Source organism: Malurus melanocephalus, unplaced genomic scaffold, assembly GCF_030028575.1.
Source record: "Malurus melanocephalus ecotype Western Australia unplaced genomic scaffold, MMel_1.1 scaffold_108, whole genome shotgun sequence".
NCBI classification, from domain to species: domain Eukaryota; kingdom Metazoa; phylum Chordata; class Aves; order Passeriformes; family Maluridae; genus Malurus; species Malurus melanocephalus.
In genome coordinates, this window is record NW_026623340.1 from 650950 (window position 1) to 672279 (window position 21330).

The window sequence follows — 21330 nt, forward strand, 5'->3', positions numbered from 1 at the left end:
GTTAAGGCTGCAACCCATGGCACAAATCTTTTCTTTTCATCAATGTAATTTCCAAGGATTTTTTTTATTTTTTAATTTTTTTTTTATTTTTTTAGTATATAAAGACTCTTTTTTCCCCCTGAATTTTTGCCTTACCTACAAATAACCACAAGCATATTGTAAAGCACGTTTTCAAGCCTGGTAGTGCTCATAAATCAGGATAGTGGTACTTGTAATAATTTCTGTGAGTGGGGCATGAGAAGATATGCAGAATTGCACGGTGAGATGAGCCATGATGAACATTAAAGGGCCAGAAGCAGATCGATAGCTGGTGTAAATTGTCAGGGCTTCATTGATTCCAGTGGTCCTACAATAAACACCGATTCAGCTGCAGCTAAAACAACTGTCACCATCTTATCAGCTGCTCAGTGACAGTGGAGAATGCAGAGGGAGCTTCAGGAGTCACCTCCACACCTTTGGATGGTGCAAAAAAAGGTAAAATTCCCGGGTTAGTCACATTTTTTGGAATCTCCTTTACTGGCTGCAGTAGTGCGTGTGGGTCTGGATGAGGAGACAGAGATGCATAAACACAGGAAGGCATTTTCTGTGACAAATACAYGGCTTCTGCTGCTGAGATGGTACTTTTGTCTTCAAATGAGAATAAAATAAATTTCAAGAGACTCCATAAAACTTGCTTATCCAAATTCATTGCACTACTACGAGGTTTTTCATTCACCCCAGTAGCAAGGGACATGAAACTCAGGCTTTAATCCAGCATTTATATACAATACTTAAATTATTTTTCAAAACTAAAGCTTATTACAGAAATGATGGTTTCCCAGATGTACAAATTACTGAGACTTAGAATATCAATAAGAAGGAATGAAKCCAGGTTGCACATAAAAATCTAGACCTCCTGGGTGACTCTCAACAGGTTTTTTTTTTCTGAACATTTTCTGCCAGATAAAGTTCATTACCTTGCTCTAACAATTTCCCATTTCACAAAGTTAAGATTTTACTGAACCTGTATATAAGGAATTAATTATACAATGGCATTAACAGAACCTAAGAGAAAAGGGACTTTGTGCATGGCTGGTGATGAACTCATCGATTCTGCTGTGAAGTTCTCTTGAATGTCTTATCAAATGTTGCTGATTTCTGRTCTGCATACAAATGTATTGATGTGCCAGAACAGAATCAAATTAGAATGTTTAGAGTAAAAGCCCATTTGCCGTGTTTCAAACTATTCATATTTATTTGGAGGCCTCGGGAGGGCACCTTAATCTTATAGTGTTATTATTTCAAATAGAAAAAGAGATTTTTAATGTTATTTGGAGAAAGTCTCTTAGCTTGCAGACTGAAAAAAAAAAAAAGAACTGCTGCAACAGATATTTTGACAAGAGCTTTGAATGAAAAATAACAAAACCTCTGAAGGGAATTTCCCATTAATCCAATTTATTTGAAAGCACAGTTTCACAATAATAATTAMATTATCTAGTGTTCGCTTACATAAAAAAGCGACCACCTGTAACTGTTCATTACTAGAAAAAAAAAGGTGGGGTGGGAAGGCCAGTATTTTAAACTAAAATCACAGGGAAAAAGCAACAACTTCCAAACATCAAAGGAATGCCATGATGTTTGACAGCTTCCTATGAGCTTTGCTGTTTCATCTCCTAGTGAAGTTGGCAACAGAAATTCCGGCATCTTCGGTGCAGTGGTGTCTTTAAAACTGCAACGTGTTTATTTGTTAGACCTCAGCTCATCTGCTTTTCAGAGTGTTGGAATAACAAAACCATCCAATAATTAAAGACTCGTGACACAGGAATCCATGACAATGAAAATAAAGAATACATTTTCCTATGGAGGGTTATATCCAGGAAATTCATCCACGCCTTGCAAGTCTTCTGTGGAGAAYACCAGGTGTAACCAACTGAGATACCATCGAGCAAAATGCGGTTTTTATCGGTTTTATTTCTCCTAGAAATGTCAGCACAGCACATTATATTGCCTGTAATTTTAATAGATAAATGAGACAATGATTCCATTGTTATTTTTTTTTCCCCCCAAAATGGTAGAATACATTTTCTTAAAAAGGTCTGCAAACATATTTACAAAAGTGTGAAAGCAATAAATGCAGGCTCTTTATATTTTTACTGAACTTCCAAAGACTGATTGATATCCTAATTTTATTGGAAATCTGGTCCAAGGATGATACAAAAAATTAAATATCACACTCAGTTTTGCTTTTGTGTAGGCTACCATGAAAAACAAATAGATAAAATACTTTGAAAAGAAYAAACTTATATTCCATGAAGCATATGAAGATATACCAAAACCATTTCTTATATTTTCATTTCACCTTTAAAACATCTCTTGATCTTTCTTAATGTTGTGTTAAAACGTGGGACACCATCTTGCTTTTGGAAAGCCAGCTGCTGTAATGTCAGTATAAAGTAGCCACTAAAATATTATTCACAGTATCTGCATCACAGGAATGGACATTTTTTTTTTTTTTCCAAATAGGAGTAACAAAATTTGTGTTGTTGCCTTCATCTTTCACCTTTTAAATACTATTGGCTGACAGAAACAAAGTGTAGTGTCATGCTTGGTTTACCTAAATCATTTATTTTGTAACTAATAAAAGTAAACAATTACCAGATACTGTATATATAGAGATATATAGATATATGGCCACAAATAAACTATAGTAGAAAGTTATTTTGGTTTTGATAAAGTTAAGAAAAGCACATAAAATCATATTTCATTAATATCTTGATTTATGGCCATCAATATTTTTGTATTTTTTTTTTGTTTTGTTTCATCAACATAGCAAAATACAATCTTCTTATTAAACAATAATTATCAGATGGCAGACAATTCTTTTTATTGGTTTACATTGGCAGGTCACAGTCTAAAAGCACAACCACATCAGGCAGAAATTGCACACCGACCGCCCTGGATTTTGAAGACTATTTTTTATGCTTCTACAAAAAGACCTTAATTTAAAACTGGGGACTGTAAGAAGTACAAATTAATATATGGTTTTCTTTTGGGTTTTTTTGTTTTTTTTTAATAGATAAATGAAGTAACTAAAATTGCAGTACTTTATTTTGGTTTCAGGTAAATTTTTAATGTCTCTGCTCCATGTTAGCAAATACATTTTGAATTTCCAAGCAATCTTTTATAATAAAAGTTCAACCACCCAACAAAACCCAATTTTTTTTTTCCCATCATGGAATACTGCAGATTTATTTCTATTAAGCCTGTTCCTCGTGGTTTTTGGTTTTGATATTGCATTTTTAACTCATTGCTGAAATCAAAGGGAGATTTGTATGGGATATTATGAAAGTCAGAGCGTTGATATTTCTGTAAAAARTGGCTGTGGGTGGGGCTGATCCATAATTACTCAGTTTTATTGATTGTAGAAGGCATGCCCATGTCTTCAAAAACCAGAATGGTCTTAAGATATTACTCTTTATTTGAGACAGTTACCATTACTTCATTAAAAAATGACAAAACAGCAATAAACATTTTAGCTCTTTAATGAGCAAAGATCAGGTCTCTTAACATTGGAATAATATTCGTTATCCAGATTATCTTTATTTCACTCAGTGACCAGTAATATGGCCAAGAAATACAAAGTAATTTTCCATCAAGTAGTATACAATTTTTGTGTGTAATAAGCTTTCATTCTTGAAAAAGAGTAACTGAAAAGAAATGTTTCTGTTACTGCAGTTAGTTTGTCAGAGAAAGTTCTTCRCATTATCTTACAAACTATCAAAATTGCTAGTAATTTGAAAAAATGTAAAAAAAAATCACATAACTTTAGTCTAATAGAAATATAGTACAGGTAAGAGAGAAAGTATTTATCAGGGATGTGCTCTTAAGTCCATCTCAATTATTTCTTTTATATAAATGTACATCTGATTACATATACAAACGTTTTGAAAGGACCATGGTATAGAATTACCGGAAAGCAATTACAGGGGAATGAAAAATTTCTCGTGATTTTAGAACATTCACTTTAAATCACGCAAACACATGTAGTATCCAGATTTTTTAATTCCAGTTGTTGGCTCTCTCCCATACATACCCTCTTTTTTTAACTCTTGCCATCTGGTCTAGAGAATTCATTGGAATGACAAAGCTAATGTATAGTAAAAAGGGAATTAACATTATAATTAAGTATTATAAGTAAACTTTGTAACATGCAACATGAGTTGAAACAATAAACTGAAAGGTGTAATCAGAGCGGTAATATCGGGGCATTTTTAAATGGCAAAATGTCATTGCAATTAAATTTTTGGACACACTTTACCGTATCAATTTGAACTAAACACTTTGTAACTAAATCACAGCAAATTATAAATCCCTCATCAAAGTAAATTCCATTGCAGTTATAGTTATTTCAAAGTTAGAAATTATGTAAGTGGAAAGGAAAAAGAACATTATTGATACACTTTTTTTTTGTCTGGGATTCATAYTAGTGAGGGTCCACCACTATATACCTAGAATGCCACAAATACCTTTAARAACTGTTGCAATCCCTTCTCTTTTGAAAGCTACCATGAAATATTTTACTGTAATTACTTTTGCCCCTTTTAAAAAAACTTCTTTAGGTTGTGCCAATTGATGGAGAAAGCTTCTATTAAAAACTCCAATGGGATGAGAAGAATTTTAATTACGGCTTAATCAGCAGCACAGCCACCAAGCATATAAATTATCATGCACATCGTGCTAAAAATATCCAGTTTCCTTTATTCCCACAACTTTTATACTGACAGCACTTATGTGATAATGTTGTACCTGCCAGGCTGTAAAACTTCTTTGACTGGCAGATTTCAGCATGAGCCCCTTTCTAAGGCCTTAACAGCATTGGTGCTTTGTGTACTTATTCAAATATGTAAATATGGTCTACACAAGAAAACAGGTCCAAATAAAAATTGGTGAAAATTATCTGACATTCCATTAGTGTGTCCCTTGTGCATATTTATAGGTTTTTAAAATTTTCAGTCATAGTTCTTTCCTGTTTGTGTTGCACATGCCTAATTCCATTATGTAACTTAAATCTTCAAAAAATTAATACTTGAATGTGAATGAAAAAGTATCATTCAGGACAACTGCTTCAAGCAATTGCAAACAGTTGGGTTTTTTTGTTTTTTGTTTCTGTTTTTTTTTTCCTTTTGTTTTGTTTGTTTCTTAAGTTCATTTGATATATGTACAATTCTTTTTTTTTTTCAAAACCCCAAATGTTCTTGATATGTATATTCACATAATATTCCTCCATATTTAAATAGTAAGAGTCTTGTAGGTTGAAAGCCAAGTAATCTTCAGTAATATCACCTACTGTAATCCGTCAAAAAATAAAAGTTTGTTTCGTCTTGTCTGGCTATACCCTGGTTGTTGAGTGTGAATGGGGGTGGGGATGAGGATGGGGCAGAGTATTGTTCTGTCCTCCGGTGAATGTGTTGAATGTGTGTAGGGGCTGAATCCCTGGTATAGTGTTGGGGATCATTGTGATGGTGTTGGGGGTCATTAAGGGGATATCGTCGGGAGACCTTCTCATAGCTAGCGTGTAGTCTGGGGGGCAGGCGGTCCTGAGAACCACCTCATGTGGATGGATGGACTCACATTCATGATCCAAGTCAGTGTGCTTCATTTGGAGGGACATTATCTCCTCTTCTTGTGCATGGGTGAGATCATTGGTCGTGGTACGCTGGGGGCTACATCTCCTGTGCACGTCGTGTCTCCGCTTGTCTTTTTTGTAGTACAACGCCGCAAAGGCCAAAATGTTCAGGAACAGCAAAGATGCGCCGACCGCGATCGTAACGCTCAACTCYGTCGAGTAGTCCCTTTGATCCACGGAAAACGGGCTCGGCTGTTGCTTGGGGTCATCTTGTTTGGCTGTGGGAAAGGCTGAAGTAACTGAAACAGAATTTTTCCTCGTGGGTCTGAAAGTATTATCAGTCGATGGCACTTTAGTTGTGGTAGAGGTATACTGTGAAATGTCGTTAAGATTGTGCAGATGAGGTACCAGTTCCAACCAAAGGTTCACTTTATTGGCCCTATAGTGTTCTTTGACTCGTGGTTTTAACCCAATGTGAAGGTACAGCTGGTCTTTCTGAGAATATCTGGTCCATGCTACTTCTTCAAAACGATTTGGTTTGGTGTGGATGAATTTTGTGTCTTGCGGCACTGGTTGATTCGGGTCACTGAAAGAAAAAGATATCGCCGATGTTACGAAGCCATTTCAAACTGAATTATAAAATTAACATAATTAGGATTTTATACCGAATGTTCAAATCTGTCTTTGTGCAGAGCAGAGTGCTATTCCCTAAAATTAGAGGCCTTAATAATTTTCGATTAGAAACAGCATTATGCAAATGAACCCTTATTTCACCAGGACTTCTCTGTTTCTCCAAAATTGTTGGTATCTTTCTGACACTGAAATCTTGTGCTGCTGAGGGAAGATTGCCTGGGGTGTGGTGATGTGGACAACTTTCGATGAGAGATTGTGAGAGAATTTTTAAGATTTTCTCTTCTTTTCTAGCAGCATAAAGCTCACATAGCTCTGCATTTCTGTTCCTGTGAATCATCGGTGGCCTACCAGAGGGGAAGGATCATGGCAGAGCAAAACTCAATGCAATGCACAGTCAAAAATAACAGTGGTCAAAGGTAAAAAAAGGTTTTGAACTTCCAGTGAAGGAATTAATGAAAATGGCACAACTTTCCAAGTTTAAAGTCACATATTTTATAGTCAGAAGTGTCAATTTAAGATAAAATGTGATACCAAAATAAGGTGTATTAAATTTAAATTAAAAATTTTAAAATTTCTTTGCAGAAATTCTACAAAGATATTTTCCCCTCTATTTCCTAAAATATTTAACTGAGCTGAGGGATGTTACAGTAAGCAAAAATAKCCGACTCAATTCTTAATCTCTTATTTATCCTACAAGCACAGAGGCTTGTAGGGAGATAACCACTGGAAAGCACCATTCCATCCAAAGTTTCCATACAAGACCATTCATTGTGTGGTACTCACCCAGTTTTTGCAAAGTTCGTCCAGTACGTCATCACCACCGCACTYAGCATGACATCATTTTTGGAGAAATTACAAGGAAATAACTCAGTAGGACCAATCATGGGTATTCCCAGCACGTAAGGAACCTCATCTCCATGGGCTGCATCTGCCCATGCAGGTACCTGATCTGTCTGGCAATGATGGTAGAAGGCATAGAAATAYGTAGGCGATCCAAAATTCGAGTGAAGATCTGCCGTGGCCACYGCCGGTGCAACCCACTGGTGATCAGTAAACAAAGCCAGCAGCGTTTTCCTCCTGGTCTCAGGGTTGTGTCGGTCTGCCCAGTCCGTGTACATAAATTTAATCGTTTCCCTCAATATGTCYTTGCCCTCGGGGTATCCGTACAAGTTATCAACGAAATTAGAAACAGCAAAGTCGAAATCRCTGGCCGATATGCCATCTTCGCTATCCACAATGTTCTCGACAAACTTCAACCCTTCCCCTTGGTTCACYCCCAGCATGATGTCGTAGTTGAGGAATTCTCCCTGCTCCATCAGGATCTGAGGGTCGTCTGGTATCACGTCGCCGTCGATCACGGGGCCAAAGGCTATGTGGTATCTSGCTGGCTGGATGTCCTGGTCCACAAGTTCTCTGTAAGGCTTCTTCTGCAGACATTCCACCAATTCCACCGTGTCTGACATGTTGCAACCAACTTTCGTAGCCAACATCCTGGCGTATTTTGCAGGCTGGAAGCTAACTGCCCAGCTGGAGAGAGCTGTCCCGCTTTGAGCTATTGCTCTTTGAAAAAGTCCTGTGGGGAGAGATATTTGAGAACTACTGAAGTGACCTTGAAGCAGCCACAGACTTTGAAAAGAGTCAAAGGAAGTTCTTTGAAACAACAGAAAACTTTAGCAAGGAGAGATACCTGAATCTTAATAATAATCTTAAATACACGGGGTGGTGAGATCTGACTGCTGTTGTACCTACAGGTAATGTGCACAAAATAAATGCAGTGTGTGCTGAAGCAAATGATTCTCCCTCAATTTAATCCGTCTGAGGAACAGATTTTCAAGAGAAACTCAGAAAGAAAATAGGGGTGGCATTACCTTATRTAGGATAACACTTTCAGCTTGAAAAATATTCTTAAAATTAAAGCACTTGGTAGGTCAGAGGAAAAGCCATCAAGTCTCTGGGTATTGCTCAAGCCATCAGCAGCATGCATGCATACAACTATATGTAAAATAAATCTACACATTTTAATGTTTTCTTTGGGATTAAACTCGGGTTGAAAGGTGCAGTGCTTTTAAATTCTGTATTACTGCAAAAGTTTATATTCTGGAGTAATAGATGAGAAGGTACCAGGCAGCTGTTAAATTYATAAGTGTCTAAGTCAAAATCCTTTCTTGTAAAGAGCTTTTTTAARGTGGGTTTATATTGATCACACATAAAAAGGGAAATTGTATATTTTACACTATTTAGATTTGTAATTTAGAGATTTAAACATATGTTCAGGTATTCAGCTACGGGAGAGAGAATGATCTGGCACTGCATAGAAACTTGCAGTAAATCCCAAAGACTTCAGTTCAATTAACTTGAATTTATACTGATTTAATTAGCACTCTGGACCAGGAATTCTACCCAAAGAACTAACAAAATATGTTAAAATTGACGTTTTCCTCTCACTTCTGTAAGGATTTTTCAAACATGCAATGGATGACAGCCTCACCCCCTTGTAGTCAGTGAATTAATTCAGTTATTATGCTATTGGATGTAATGCAATCAAAACTCCATCCTTATTCTTATACTTCTTGTGCTGCCTTTGTGTTGGGACTTTGCATTTTTCCACTCCATTTGAGGAGGGTACTTAGGATTCTGAAAGAGATTATAGGTCTGAACCTTGTATAAAATAATGCTCAGAAAGTATATTTAGGCAATTTAGACTGTATTTAATAGGTATTTATTCTCTTTGGTCCAATGCTTGATGAATAGCTGGATACTCCCACTAGAGGAGCCGGAGWCAAGGTGCTCAGCTCACCTCAGAAATTTATTCCAATAATGCACAAGATGGCTTTTATTTTGATAAGTAACATATTTCTATTGATAAAAACCCTCCCTAGCCTCTAAATCAAATCAGAGAAACGCTTTTACAGCCTCAGTTGCAGCACCAGACCCTGTACACTCAAAAATAAGTTGGAAACTGTTGCTGGCAGGAAACGTTTTACAAGCTTCTCAGGAATTTTAAAATAATTCTAGGTTGTATTAGATCCAAATCCAAAAGTCTTAAAATTAGATGGGAGTGGAGACTGAAATGTGTAAACTCAAGCCTCTCCTCAAATTTATGAGAAGTCATATCCAAGATATTACTTCCTTGCAAGATATGTGTTAAAAATAAGAACAAACTTGAGCTATAAACAGCTAAAAATATATTTGCATGTTTATAAGGTCAGATATTGAGCTARTATAAATCAGCTCAAAGTCAGTGGAATTACCACAGAGGATCCARGCATTGTAATAAATGTAACTAAATGACAAAGCTGAATTTTCACAGAGATGTATTTCACGATAATTCATAATGTGTGTGTGGAGGTTTTTGCATATTGTGTAAATCTACTTTTATTGCTTTATTAAATACGTCTGAACAAGGGCAGAAAGTGTAAGCTACGTATGAGAAAATGCTGATGCAAACACTGTGGCTTGCTAAGTGCTACATAAACATCAGATGCTGGATTAAGTAAAAGTGGTCAGGTCCTTTGGCCATAAAGCCATCTGAGGAAGGGAAACTAAACAYCCCTCCTTGTGCTGAGGAATGCTGACAGAGCTGTTCCTCCACTCAAACCATTTGGTGGAAAATGGAACGGTATGAAAAATTATTTTCAGTCATGGCGGAAATTGGTACCTCATAGGAAGGAGAATTACGTCTTTATCTGATAATGTTTATGATTATTATCACTTATGGGCTTCAGACTGATGGAAAGAAAGAACATTAAATGCTCAGTGGGCCGTAGCGTTTTGTGACTCCTGTTCAAAGTCTCACCTCAGTAAATAATAATAATTTGCATGTGTTCATGGATATTTTCAGGGCACTTTGTGAAGATGGGTGCTGCYCTGCCCACTTGCAGGTGGGTGGCTGTGAACAGCTCCATCTCRAAATAAGCTGAGTTCCTCCTCCCAGCTGCCAAGGGAATCTTTCAGAGGGAAACGACGGAAGCGAAGGAAGCATCTGAATTTACAGCTTATGAAAGAGACTGGTTGGTAATCACAGAACCACAGAATCCCAGAGTGGTTTGGGTTGGAAAGGACCTTGAAGCTCATCAAGTTTCAATTCCCTACCATGGGCAGGGACACCTTCCTCTATCCCAGGTGGCTCCAAGCCCCATCCAACCTGGCCTTGGACACTTCCAGGGATCCAAGGGCAGCCACAGCTTCTCTGGGTACCCTGTGCCAAGCCCTCACCACCCTCAGAGGAAAGAATTTCTTCATAATATCTGATCTGACCCTGCCCTCTGTCAGTTTGAAGCCCTTGCCTGTTGTCCTACCCTTCCACACCCTTGCACAAAATCCTTCTCCAGTTTTCAAATGTGAATGTGAAACAAAATGACATGAAACAAAAGGGGGGGTTGAAATGTWGTGAAATTACTTTTCTTATTTGAACCTGACCATTTTTTTTCTTCTTTTTTTTTTTTCTTTTACTGGCAGACCTAACCACCTCCAAATGAAACATAACACACACGGGAGTGTGGCATGTTGTTCTGTTTAATCCAAATTTCATCAAAGCATGGGTTTGCCTTCTAAAAGAAATCCTCAAAAATCTACTTTTACTGAACCTTCTTCAGACCCCTCCAAAATGCCTTGATCTCTGTATTGGCAATTTACTGCCAAGTAAGAGCCAGGTCAAGATAAACTTTTCCTAATTCAGGTGTCTTCATTCAACCTGAAGTTAATCTTTGGTGATAAAGTTGGRTTTTAGAGTTCTGATACCAAAGATGGTGCATTGTGGCCCTAAGGTAATGCTTATATCTTGTTCTTATAGCTTGTAAATATCTCCTATTTAAGTGCAGGTAGTTATGGAAGGAAAAAAAAGAGATCACATTAAAAATCAAATTGTGAAAATAGACTAAAGTTTAGACCACAGTCTTATTTTCCACATTAATTTTCTTGTAAAAGTTATATTTTTCTCTCATTTAAAAAAACATAATGGCATGGTCTAAAGAATCTGTCACTTCTATTGACCTCAGTGGTCTTTGTAACATGACTTTGGATAAATGCAGCTCTTTTAATGTCAGCAGAATTATGCTTTTATGACTGGCCAATYAGTCCCCCATGGAGATACAGAAATATAAATTAGTGGAGGATTATATGCACAGGGCACAGTGTGATGTCCCTGGTAAAAGTAATGCAAATAAAAATACGTGAAAACAGTAAGACAAAAGTAACGTGRTCAATAAGCAATAGCCATGCAAATRAGAGACACTGTGTGRAACTGTGGTGCAAAAAAATCATGGGAAAAAATAAGTTGGGTGCCTCAAACAGCACGATTTTAATTTCCTGCCGTCTGCCTCAACTAGAGAGAAAAGGTGTTAGTTATGGAATAGGAAAAAACATAGAAGGAAATCCATTTGCAACTTGGATGCTTTGACAATTTTGGATCATGCATGCAAAACATTCAACCATTCTTTTATTAGATGACAGCAAGTGAAGTTCATGCAGTTTCAGACAAAARATTTCTGAACTAGTTACTTGTTTCCTTCCCATAAAATAATAGTTTTAAGCATTTCAGCTGTTAGCCTGAAAAGAGAAACTGTGTCATTTAAGTTTTCTTTAAATTCTGCTTCTCAGGAGAAACTAAACACGCCTTTCATGACTGTCTGAATATAGATGACCTCATCTACTGTGAGCACGACTGACTGATTTCCAAAAAGGACACCCTTAGGTAGGAAAGAAAAGAGACAAAAATGATGCACCAAGAAAATGCTGTTCAGAAGTCTGCTATAAAGTGTTTCTACAAAGCTCCATAGGAAAAAGAAGAAAGTGACCCAAAATTTAAACATGCACAGAAGAGCTGAGGGAGAAGGAGGCCTTTTACAGCCTTTAAGAAGTTTCTTAATATTGAGCTGAGCTCAACAGTTCATAGAAACAAAGAGAATATACAGAACATCACATACTACTAATGGTGGTGGCATGCAGACACCAAAATTGTCAAAATTTGCAACCTGCATAATACCTTTGGTTGAATTGCTCCAACGGTTACCTTCAGAATAATGGGATAAAGTCAACAGATTGACGCATGAACCGCCTGCCCCAGATCCAAAAACAGTTATTCTTAATGGGTCACCACCAAAGAACCCAATATTTTCACTAGTCCATCGCAAAGCTTGAATTAGATCAAGGAGGCCATAGTTTCCTTTTGCTGCTTGGTCCCCAGTGCTCAGAAATCCTGTCAAAGTAAATGAAAAGAGAAGGGGTTAGCGAGAGCTAATSCTGTTAAAATCTTCCAAGTAAGATTTCAAAAGTATATGGCATTARATATCCCGCAACTACATAAATTTCCATAGTCCCTGGGAACAATTTGCTATTTTCCACTCTTCCTGAAATAAAAATATTCTGTATCCACTCTTTTGGCCATGATAAATTTATACAGCAAAGATGAAGATACATCCCAGATAAAATACTCATTTAAATTTTAACAGGTCACAACTTATTACTGCCAAGGACTTTGTGTTGATTGTACTAAGTTAAAGAGTAAAAGTTTAGCAAGCAGGTAGGATGAAGTTGTTTTGTACATGATTCATTCAACCCTGTGTTGCATTTTTAAACTTGTATTCAGCTGTGATCTTCACATGTGCCTGAGACACAATGATCACACTTCCCTGCAGACTCTGATTCTGCTCTGACAGTTCATTGTCTTTTCCTTTTTTCWCCACCCAAAAATGCAGTTTATGTCACAGGACAAGCCGGGCTGAACAATGAGAGCAGCTCTCAACTCCCTGAGCTCCATCCCACAGTCATTAACCTGAGTTAATTGAATCTACATTAAACGGATAAAGACAATTTAAGTTGTTTCTGTGACCCCTTAACAGCAAAAAGGTAAGAGCTCAGGGGTAATCTGGAGAGCTCTACAAYCGCTCCCTYTTATTCCTACTGGAGGAAAAGTGTYGGAATGTGCCAGGTGCAGGAACGACTCTTCCACACTTTAGTCCCAGCAGTGCCTTCACATTTAGCATTGCTGTTACCCTTGTCATCAGAGCCTGCTGATTACGAAAGGTGTGCAGCAAAAACTCTGAGGAAACTCTCTGTTGATAAAAGATGTTGGTTTCAGACCCCATTTGTTGGCATCTCCAATTTTCTCAGCTTAATAAACAAATGTTTAAGTACTACCAGCATCATGAAGTAGTCCATACCCCCATTTGCATATCAAACTGATTTGATGCTCACTAAATCGTGTAACTGCTTTTCAGTACATGCTTTGTAGAGAAAAGCAACGATTACAACAATTATTTTCACATTAATTAGATATCAGTGGGTCTTCTAGTCTCGTCAAAGTTCTACTGATTTAACTCTCTTGAGTGCAGACAGCCTACTCAAAGGAAGTTTACAGTAGTTTTGCAGACAAATGGCTCTCAAAGGAGTCCTAGTGTTTCATTATGACAATAAAAGCAGCTTTTAAGACATTTCTAACAAGACACGTGTGCACATACATCCATAAAGTGAGGATTTAACATGAATCTGTCACCTATACCGATGGTGCATGTGGGTGCCCATATTCATGGATATAATTAACATGTCACTGTYATAATTAACATGTTATCCTTACTCTGATTTGGCTTCAAATGTTAGGCTTGCATTTGCAATTCTGCCCTGTCTTTAGACATTGATACTATCAGCCCTCYTTTGCTGTAAAGCTCTGCTCCATTTAGGGGGAGCAGCTTTTTTTTTGTGTAGGTCAACTCCAATTTTTGTAACCGAGGAGAGGGAACAGGAAAGTGGCATAAGGTGCCAGACCAGCAATTCTCCAATTCTCCAGACCCAACGCACTAATCTAACAGCCATACACGATTCATTGTGTCTGTAGTAAATTGTTACTCTATGCTAGACTTTAAAACACTCTTCCACAACTGAAAGCTGCCATATTAATTACTGAGCTACATAAAAAGCAAAGTAGCATAGAAGAAAATAACCACATTGGTATTCTGGGGGAAGCCCAGAAAGGAAGACACAGTTATAATTAATTAATTCATTCTCACTTTACTATTCAAGCTCAGCAGTGAGTTTGGATTACTATGACGTTGTTTTACTCAGCTTCACGCTCTTCCATTTTGCTCGGTGAGGCCAGAGGGTTGGCTTTGTGAAAGCACAGCCCAGCACAATCCTGTCTGCACAGGAACATTCATTCTCATCTTCACACTCCAGTAAAACACTGTTCCCCATAAATAATCTTTAAGGACAAGGAGAGATGACATCTTTGACTATGATAGCAAATCTAATGAAAGCTCCTTAACCAGTGTCACTGCCTTTGTCAGCCTGCGTGGAGTTGAGGGATGGTACCAGGGACTGTAACAAAATTAAAATGTAGGAATTTATGGGAACTACAGRATCCTGTGGCTGCACATGCTGAGARCCTTCCCCTTTCTTTGCATAAGAGTATGGCTGTGGAAATTCAGTGACAAATCAGTTCATCACATCAAGCACATAAGTGACTGCACTGATTTAAGGGATTAGAGGGACCGGTGGTCCTCGAAGTGCAGACAGCAATGAGATGAGAGCAGTTACAGCAGTTACCAAAATTGTGACATAAACATGTCCCTCTTTGCTTTTTGCCCTTTTCCTGGCTCGCAGATTCCCTGAGCCTGGTCAGATCTGCTCTCAGCAGAGCTGCAGCATTATTTCAGAGATCCAGCATATTTCTCAAAATGATTTCAAGGCATTGATTACAAAATTAGATGGTGGGGTTATAGCTCAGGTACAGCAATCACCTGGAAGGAACACAAATGTGAACCCTCAAACTTCCTGAAAAAGTTGTTTTCTTTATAATATGCAGCAAAGTGGAAACCATTAGTCTCTGCCTGGAAAAGCAGCAGATTAAAATTACAGACAAAGCTTTAAGGTAAACCTCTGGTGTTGAATCAGTTCATGTCAAGTCCCATAGCAGGGTGGGGAAATGGGAAATCCCTGGGAAATTATAAATATACTACTTCTTAAGAATCTTTGTGAATCTCCAGTTGCTAAAAGTAGCTATCAGGAACCTTGCATTCAGTTCAGGGAATGTGCCAGGAGGGGGAGCTTTCAGTTTATTAAAAAAAAAAAAAAAAAAAAGGCAGCGTTAGTAATATTCTCCTCATTCATCTACATTAAACAAATTATGACTTGTGTCCAGAGCAACAGCTCTGATGCAAAAGAAATATCTCACGCCTCCTCAGCAAGAACCACGTTGGCTGATTTCCATATCTGCACAAGATGGATGGTGATTGATGTTGACTTTCATGACATGAAACATTTCTATCTCATTTTTCAGAACCATAAGAAGCCTGTTAATATCACCACCTGTTCATGCCTTTTTTCCTTGTACGCCGTGGTATCAGCATGGCTTAGGAGCATTCAGAATGTCATGAAATCAGAGATGGGAGTGATAAAACAGATGAGGTTTTTCTTTCCCATTTATGGTGTGATTTCTTTTTTTTGTTTTTTTTTTCCCTAACACAGGGTGCCTCAATACAGATAAACTCATGGGACTAAACACTTGGAGGGAAGTGCATCATCAGGCAGGTATTATTTATTACTTATTCCTATTTATCACGGAGATAAAGCAGAGTTTGGAACAACAGGTTTTGTCTTTATCCCAAGAGGAGCTTTCAGTGAGTAATGGATTTAGATACCACACATTTGGCTGCATTCCTGTGACACAACCATTACACCATCTCATTATTGAGCTCGCAATTTGGAGTCACAGAGGGAAACCTGCTCCTGCTGAAAAGGTCTGGTGTGTCTGAAAGCTCCTCTGTTTTTAAACTGTATCAGCTAGTCTATTAAAATATATTATCTCTTTCTGCACATACTGTCTTGTTATTATCCTTGGATTGTCATCTCACCAAGAAAGCTGCTATCATATTCCGCCACCTTTTGCTCTTGCAAAAAGAGGGAAGTAAATTACTCCTCATTTCAGTTATTCCAGGAAGACATTTGCAAAAATCTTAGTTTTGCATTATTCTCTAAAAAGGTCAGATTGAGCTAATTTTGTTCCATAATTAAGTCCTTCTACTGGAAATATTCCAATCATCAGCTGARCAATTGCTATTTTATATTCTGAATGGAGAGGTTATCTCTTCTTTTATCTCCTCCAGAGTAGCAGACTCTAATAGAATTATGGAAGTGAGGATGTGGTCTTTTGTGAGTTTAAGAAAGAGATTTATTAAGCTCATTTGGACCATTTCTCTGTTACATTTGTCTGTTAGACAAATATGCAGAGAGTGCCACAACCAGGCCCTCTATTTTGCATTAAGATAAATTTTAATGCTTTATAGGCTTATCTGCCTGGGTAATGATTTCTGCTTGCCATTCAGGTAAATCTTTTTCTAATAYGATTCCAGCATTTTTGAAGAGTAAATAAAATAATGGACTTGGGAAACTTAAAATATTTAGTTGRAAACCATAGGTAGTTTGAATTACTTTAAGCTCCGGCCTAAATTGAAGATTCAAATTAATGCAGAGAGGGAGGCCAAGATGGAATTTTTCCTAATGTGAGGGACTGCTACAACCCAGTGATGCAGTAAGAGACCAGGTGCAGGCTGGTGGGTATGAAAGTGCCATTTCACATCACAAGAGACCCAAACCATGCCCCAAACGAGTTCTGCCCATCTGAGTGTTTGATAACCCAGTGACCTTCGTGGCTGGATGGGAGCAAGGGGCAGAACATCTTGTTGGACACACAAAATAAAAACCTGCCTGTGAGAGAACAAATAGCAACAAATGCTACAMTAAAAATAAAACACAAGAGCACATAAAAACTGGTCTGAGGTGCTTAGAGGGTTTTTTTTTCCAAGAGTGGTGTCTCTGAAAGTGGTAACACTTAAGAGTTTAATATTACCCACCTGTTTAGGCATGTGTTATAATAATTTAGCTAGGTTTCCAGTTACAATTCCCTGTGCAGTCAAATGCCAGCTTTAATTTTGTTAAAAGCTAACRTTAGATGGTACAAGTATAAATGCACCAGCGCACAGTGGGAGAATAGAGAGTATTTTTTGAGGCAAGATTTTATATTCCCTCTGGATTCCTTGCTGAGGACTTCAGTTCAACACCTTCTATTAATATTGAATGGTAATTGCCACATACAGAAATTTTCCACTGCCCTTTAAACTGTGCCCACTCAGACAGGAATGTGAGCAAGATAAGCAAATTTTAAGAGAGGTGGTTAAACTTAAAGAGCACATTTGTTTTCATCTTAGCCATCTCCCCAGWATTCGCATCAGCCAACTAATCTGAGTGATTCACGTGGGCAGCAGCACCGTGAACATTAATGTACATGTGATATTCATGAGGCAGAGGATACTGCTCCTCGCTTTGCTGACCAGCACTTCCTAATTTTAACAGCATATTTTAGTCATGGATAAGGGGTAAGATGGCTAAAAGGACTAGGAACTCCCATAAGAAAAAATGTAGGGGAATATGAACTATTCAGTGCATGAAAAATATTCCTCTACAGACATCTGCAATGTACCTCTGCTCGAGAGCCAGACAAGCAAGGCTTCTGAAAATGCTGCTCAAGCAGGAGCTTTGTATGAAATCCATTCAATGCAMAGAAAAGTGATTGCAACATTAGCAAAGTTCTTGTCTGTTCCTGTAGCTTTCTGCCACATACGTATTAGTAATGAGATTAATGATTTCGGAAATGCAAGATTTTAGCTGAACTCCATGAAACGTGCACAGTWCCATGCTGCAGTGTGATGCACTCTTTCCTGGCTGCTTCAGATCAGATAATCACAAAATCACAGAATTATTTAGGTTGGAAAAGACCTTTATGACATTAACCCAGTGATGCTAAGTCTGCCACTAAACCACGACCTCAAGTGCCACATCTGCACATCTCTTAAAACCCTTCGGGATGGTGACTTCCCTGATCAGTGCTGCTGTCCAAGCAGTCAGCCTTTAGAAATTACCAATCATTTCACCAAAGTAAACAATTTACAGGGTTGACTCAGTAAATGCACGAGCTTGTCAATATATCATTTGGCACTTTTTAAGTATGCATGGAAAAACGTGCGTGATGATGCATAAACTCTGATGTGCTATTTCAGCGTTGGTCTTCTGCTGCTGGAATTTTTAACACTCCTAACAGGTAATGAATCCTTTGAATTAAGGGCTGTGTATCTGAAGAAATTTGTCAATGTGAGGGTGGTGAGGCCCTGGCACAGAGAAGCTGAGGCTGCTCCAATCCTTGAAGTGTCAAAGGCCAGGTTGGACAGGGCTTGGAGCAGCCTGGGATGGTGGAAGTTGTCCTTGCCCAGGCTGGGCATTTACCTAAATAATTTTTAAGGTCCCTTCTAACACAATCCATTCTATTATTCTCCAGTTCTGAGTATCCTGTGGATGTTGGAACAGATTATAAATCCATCCTTCTTTGAAGGCTGTGAGAAGAGGAGACTCTCTTTGACTTTAAACTTTCAGTAAAGAGATGATAAAAGTCYGAGAGTGCTTTGAAAAATCTGTATSTGCCTCTCCTTCCCACAGCCCGTGCTCATATCCCACTCTGCCTCCTCTGTGGTGTTGGGACATTCGTGGGGAGGCTCTCAGGTTCTGGGAATTCTCTGTATGCGTGGTCCTGGAGTGTYAACCCAACCCCATGGGGGTTGTGGGGCAGGGAATGGGATCAAAGGGGCTCTGCTCTGCTCCAGCCCAGATGATCACACCAGAGATCAGCTCTGTAGGAACTTAGCACAGATGATCTTCACAGAAGTCCAATGAAAGCCTGATAACAATCTCAGAGATGCTTTGAGAGCTCCATAAGCAGTAGGGCCTGTCCACCAGATGTGATCTTTAACAGCGATTTCTGGATGCGCCGTAAAAGGAGAAAAGAAAAGGAGGAGGCRAGTCCAGTTTCAGAAATACAGCTGCAGACACTAATTTTACAAGATTTTAAGTGATATGGGCTGACACTTATTAGAAAGGAGAAGTGAGCCTTCAGAACTGATGGATGACATTATGGCATGGGTGGACACAAGAGGCAGCTGGAGTACCTTTGATTTSAATGGCTCTTTTTCTTTGAAAAATACAAGAAAAGAGATGGGGTTTGCTACAGAAAATAGCAGATACTTATGAATATTCTCATTTTTTAAAAGACAAGAAATTCTGCTGCCAGCAGAGAACATCTGCTTAAAAGCCTTGCACAAGGTARAAATCATAGTTATTAGTACATGGCTGAGTCATGCTCTAGGGCAACTCAAGCTTTAGTTTAAAGTATTTCTAAGTTGCAYACAAAATTTTCACAGGAAATCAACAGCATTATATTACTAAGTAATCCACTYGCAGTGCTCTTATGAAACACAGTCTGAGAGCTTCGACAAAAATATAAATAAAATAATCTCTAAAAGACAGCGTAGGCAAAACAAAATCTTACGGGATAATGCGTGGAGTAACAAAAATCAAACACAGACTGATCCTTTCAAAACGCTCAGCCAAAGCCCAAACGGTRAGGAAAGGCTGCATGAGAGAACAGGAAAAGTCCAGAGCCAAATCCAGCACTTGACTGTCCTACTTGGCAGAAGAAAGCGATGCCCCGAGGGAGAGATTCTTATCTTCACCAGGATGGAGTGCACAGCTGCTCCAGCCCTACTYGCTTCAAGTAGTGCAATATGCAAAATTAAGCAGCCCACAGCACATTGCACCAAATATCTGTCCTTTGCCATGGTCTCTGAGCACCCCCAYTTCCAGCAGCAGGCTCAGGAACCAGGCATTAAGATATGCTGGCCTTTCATGTGATATTCCACAGCTTTTAACTTCAGATGGTACAACTCAAGGCAGCAGCTACAGACCCCAAAGAGATTTTATGGAGGAGAGTTAACAAATATCAATGTTCTTAATGTGCAAGGCTTTAAAGATCAAAACTGACCCCATAAAGCTCTGCTTTCCATTTTCATTCAAGATTTGGGCAAAATGAGTTCATTATCTGAAGATAGCCCAAATGGGACTYGAAGAACTTTCTACCCAATATATCAGAGAAATTTTTGCTGTATAATAAGCTGTGTAATATGTGCAGCTACTTAGAACTACATGCAGTCACATMTTTTAGGTAATATATTTTAATTGATTATTACATGCCAGAGAACATTTTTTTTCTGATTTTAGCCTGGAAATCTTACTTTATAATGGTCACTCTGGCTTTATATTAAAGCTTTTTCCCAATAATACCATGCAGTTTGTCAGAATTTTGACTATGTGGTAAATGACAAAAAGGATGGGTTTAATTTCACTCGAAGGAAAAATTCATACTTTGAAGATTAAAAAGAAAAAATCCTAATTAAGAGTTCCATTGAGAGGGACAGTGCCATAATTTTTGATACTTCTTCCCAGTACTGAGATTTGCAATGAGGGTCCAATCAATGCTAATATATAGCCTATGAGCTGATGAAAAGGAAGTCTTTGTGTCAAACTGCATATGCAAATCACTAGTTAGGAGCCTAGCAGCTATTTGGAAGGGCAATCTTTCAATCAGAACACAGAAATTGTGGTGCTAATTTACTCTGAACCGAAATCTCCTTATTTGAAAATAAATAGAAAATATTAACCATTGGGACAATTCACGAAGAACTCAACTCACTATGTCATTCCTTGCATTCTTAAATCACAAGTGGAGGCCTTCTGAGTATATCACATTCCAGATAAGATTCAATTCAGGAAAGTTTTATGAACAGTGGAATTACAGGTGGAGGTCAGACCAGACCATCACAAAAATCCTGCCTTGTGTGAATTAAACGACACATGAGACCTAAATTATCAAGATCTGACTTGTGTAGCTTGCTCAGTGGAGACAGTACTGGGAATTCAAATAAGTTTTGAGAAAGCCTGAGAAATAGAACTTCTCCATCTTCCTTCTTCCTCTAGTTTTCCTCTTCCCTTCTCTTTCTGCCAAGTTTAATCCTGTTTAATCAGCAGTACCACAGGGATCTGAGTGTATTCTTACTCAGAGTAAAGGGCTTGGCCAGCAGTGAGAAAGCAAAGAAATATATCAGGTTTTCCACTTCTACCTGTTGACGCCTCAAAGTCTGTGAGCTCTTTATYAGAGGCAAAAGATCACTCAGAAAAACAAACCAATTAAAAGCAAACACAAATATACTTTTTGACCA

General features: G+C 38.2%; 1 protein-coding gene across 1 annotated transcript in view; it reads right to left on the reverse strand.

Moving 5' to 3' along the window:
- Positions 1-3199: 3199 nt before the first annotated feature.
- Positions 3200-21330, reverse strand: part of NLGN1 (neuroligin 1) — a 281018-nt gene continuing 262887 nt past the window's right edge. The window contains exons 4-6 of the mRNA XM_057369384.1: positions 12222-12434; positions 7022-7811; positions 3200-6191 (exon numbers count right to left, since the gene is read on the reverse strand). Of these exons, the coding sequence (XP_057225367.1) occupies positions 5369-6191; positions 7022-7811; positions 12222-12434 (1826 nt within the window). The 3' untranslated portion in view covers positions 3200-5368. The remainder of the gene's footprint in view (positions 6192-7021; positions 7812-12221; positions 12435-21330) is intronic.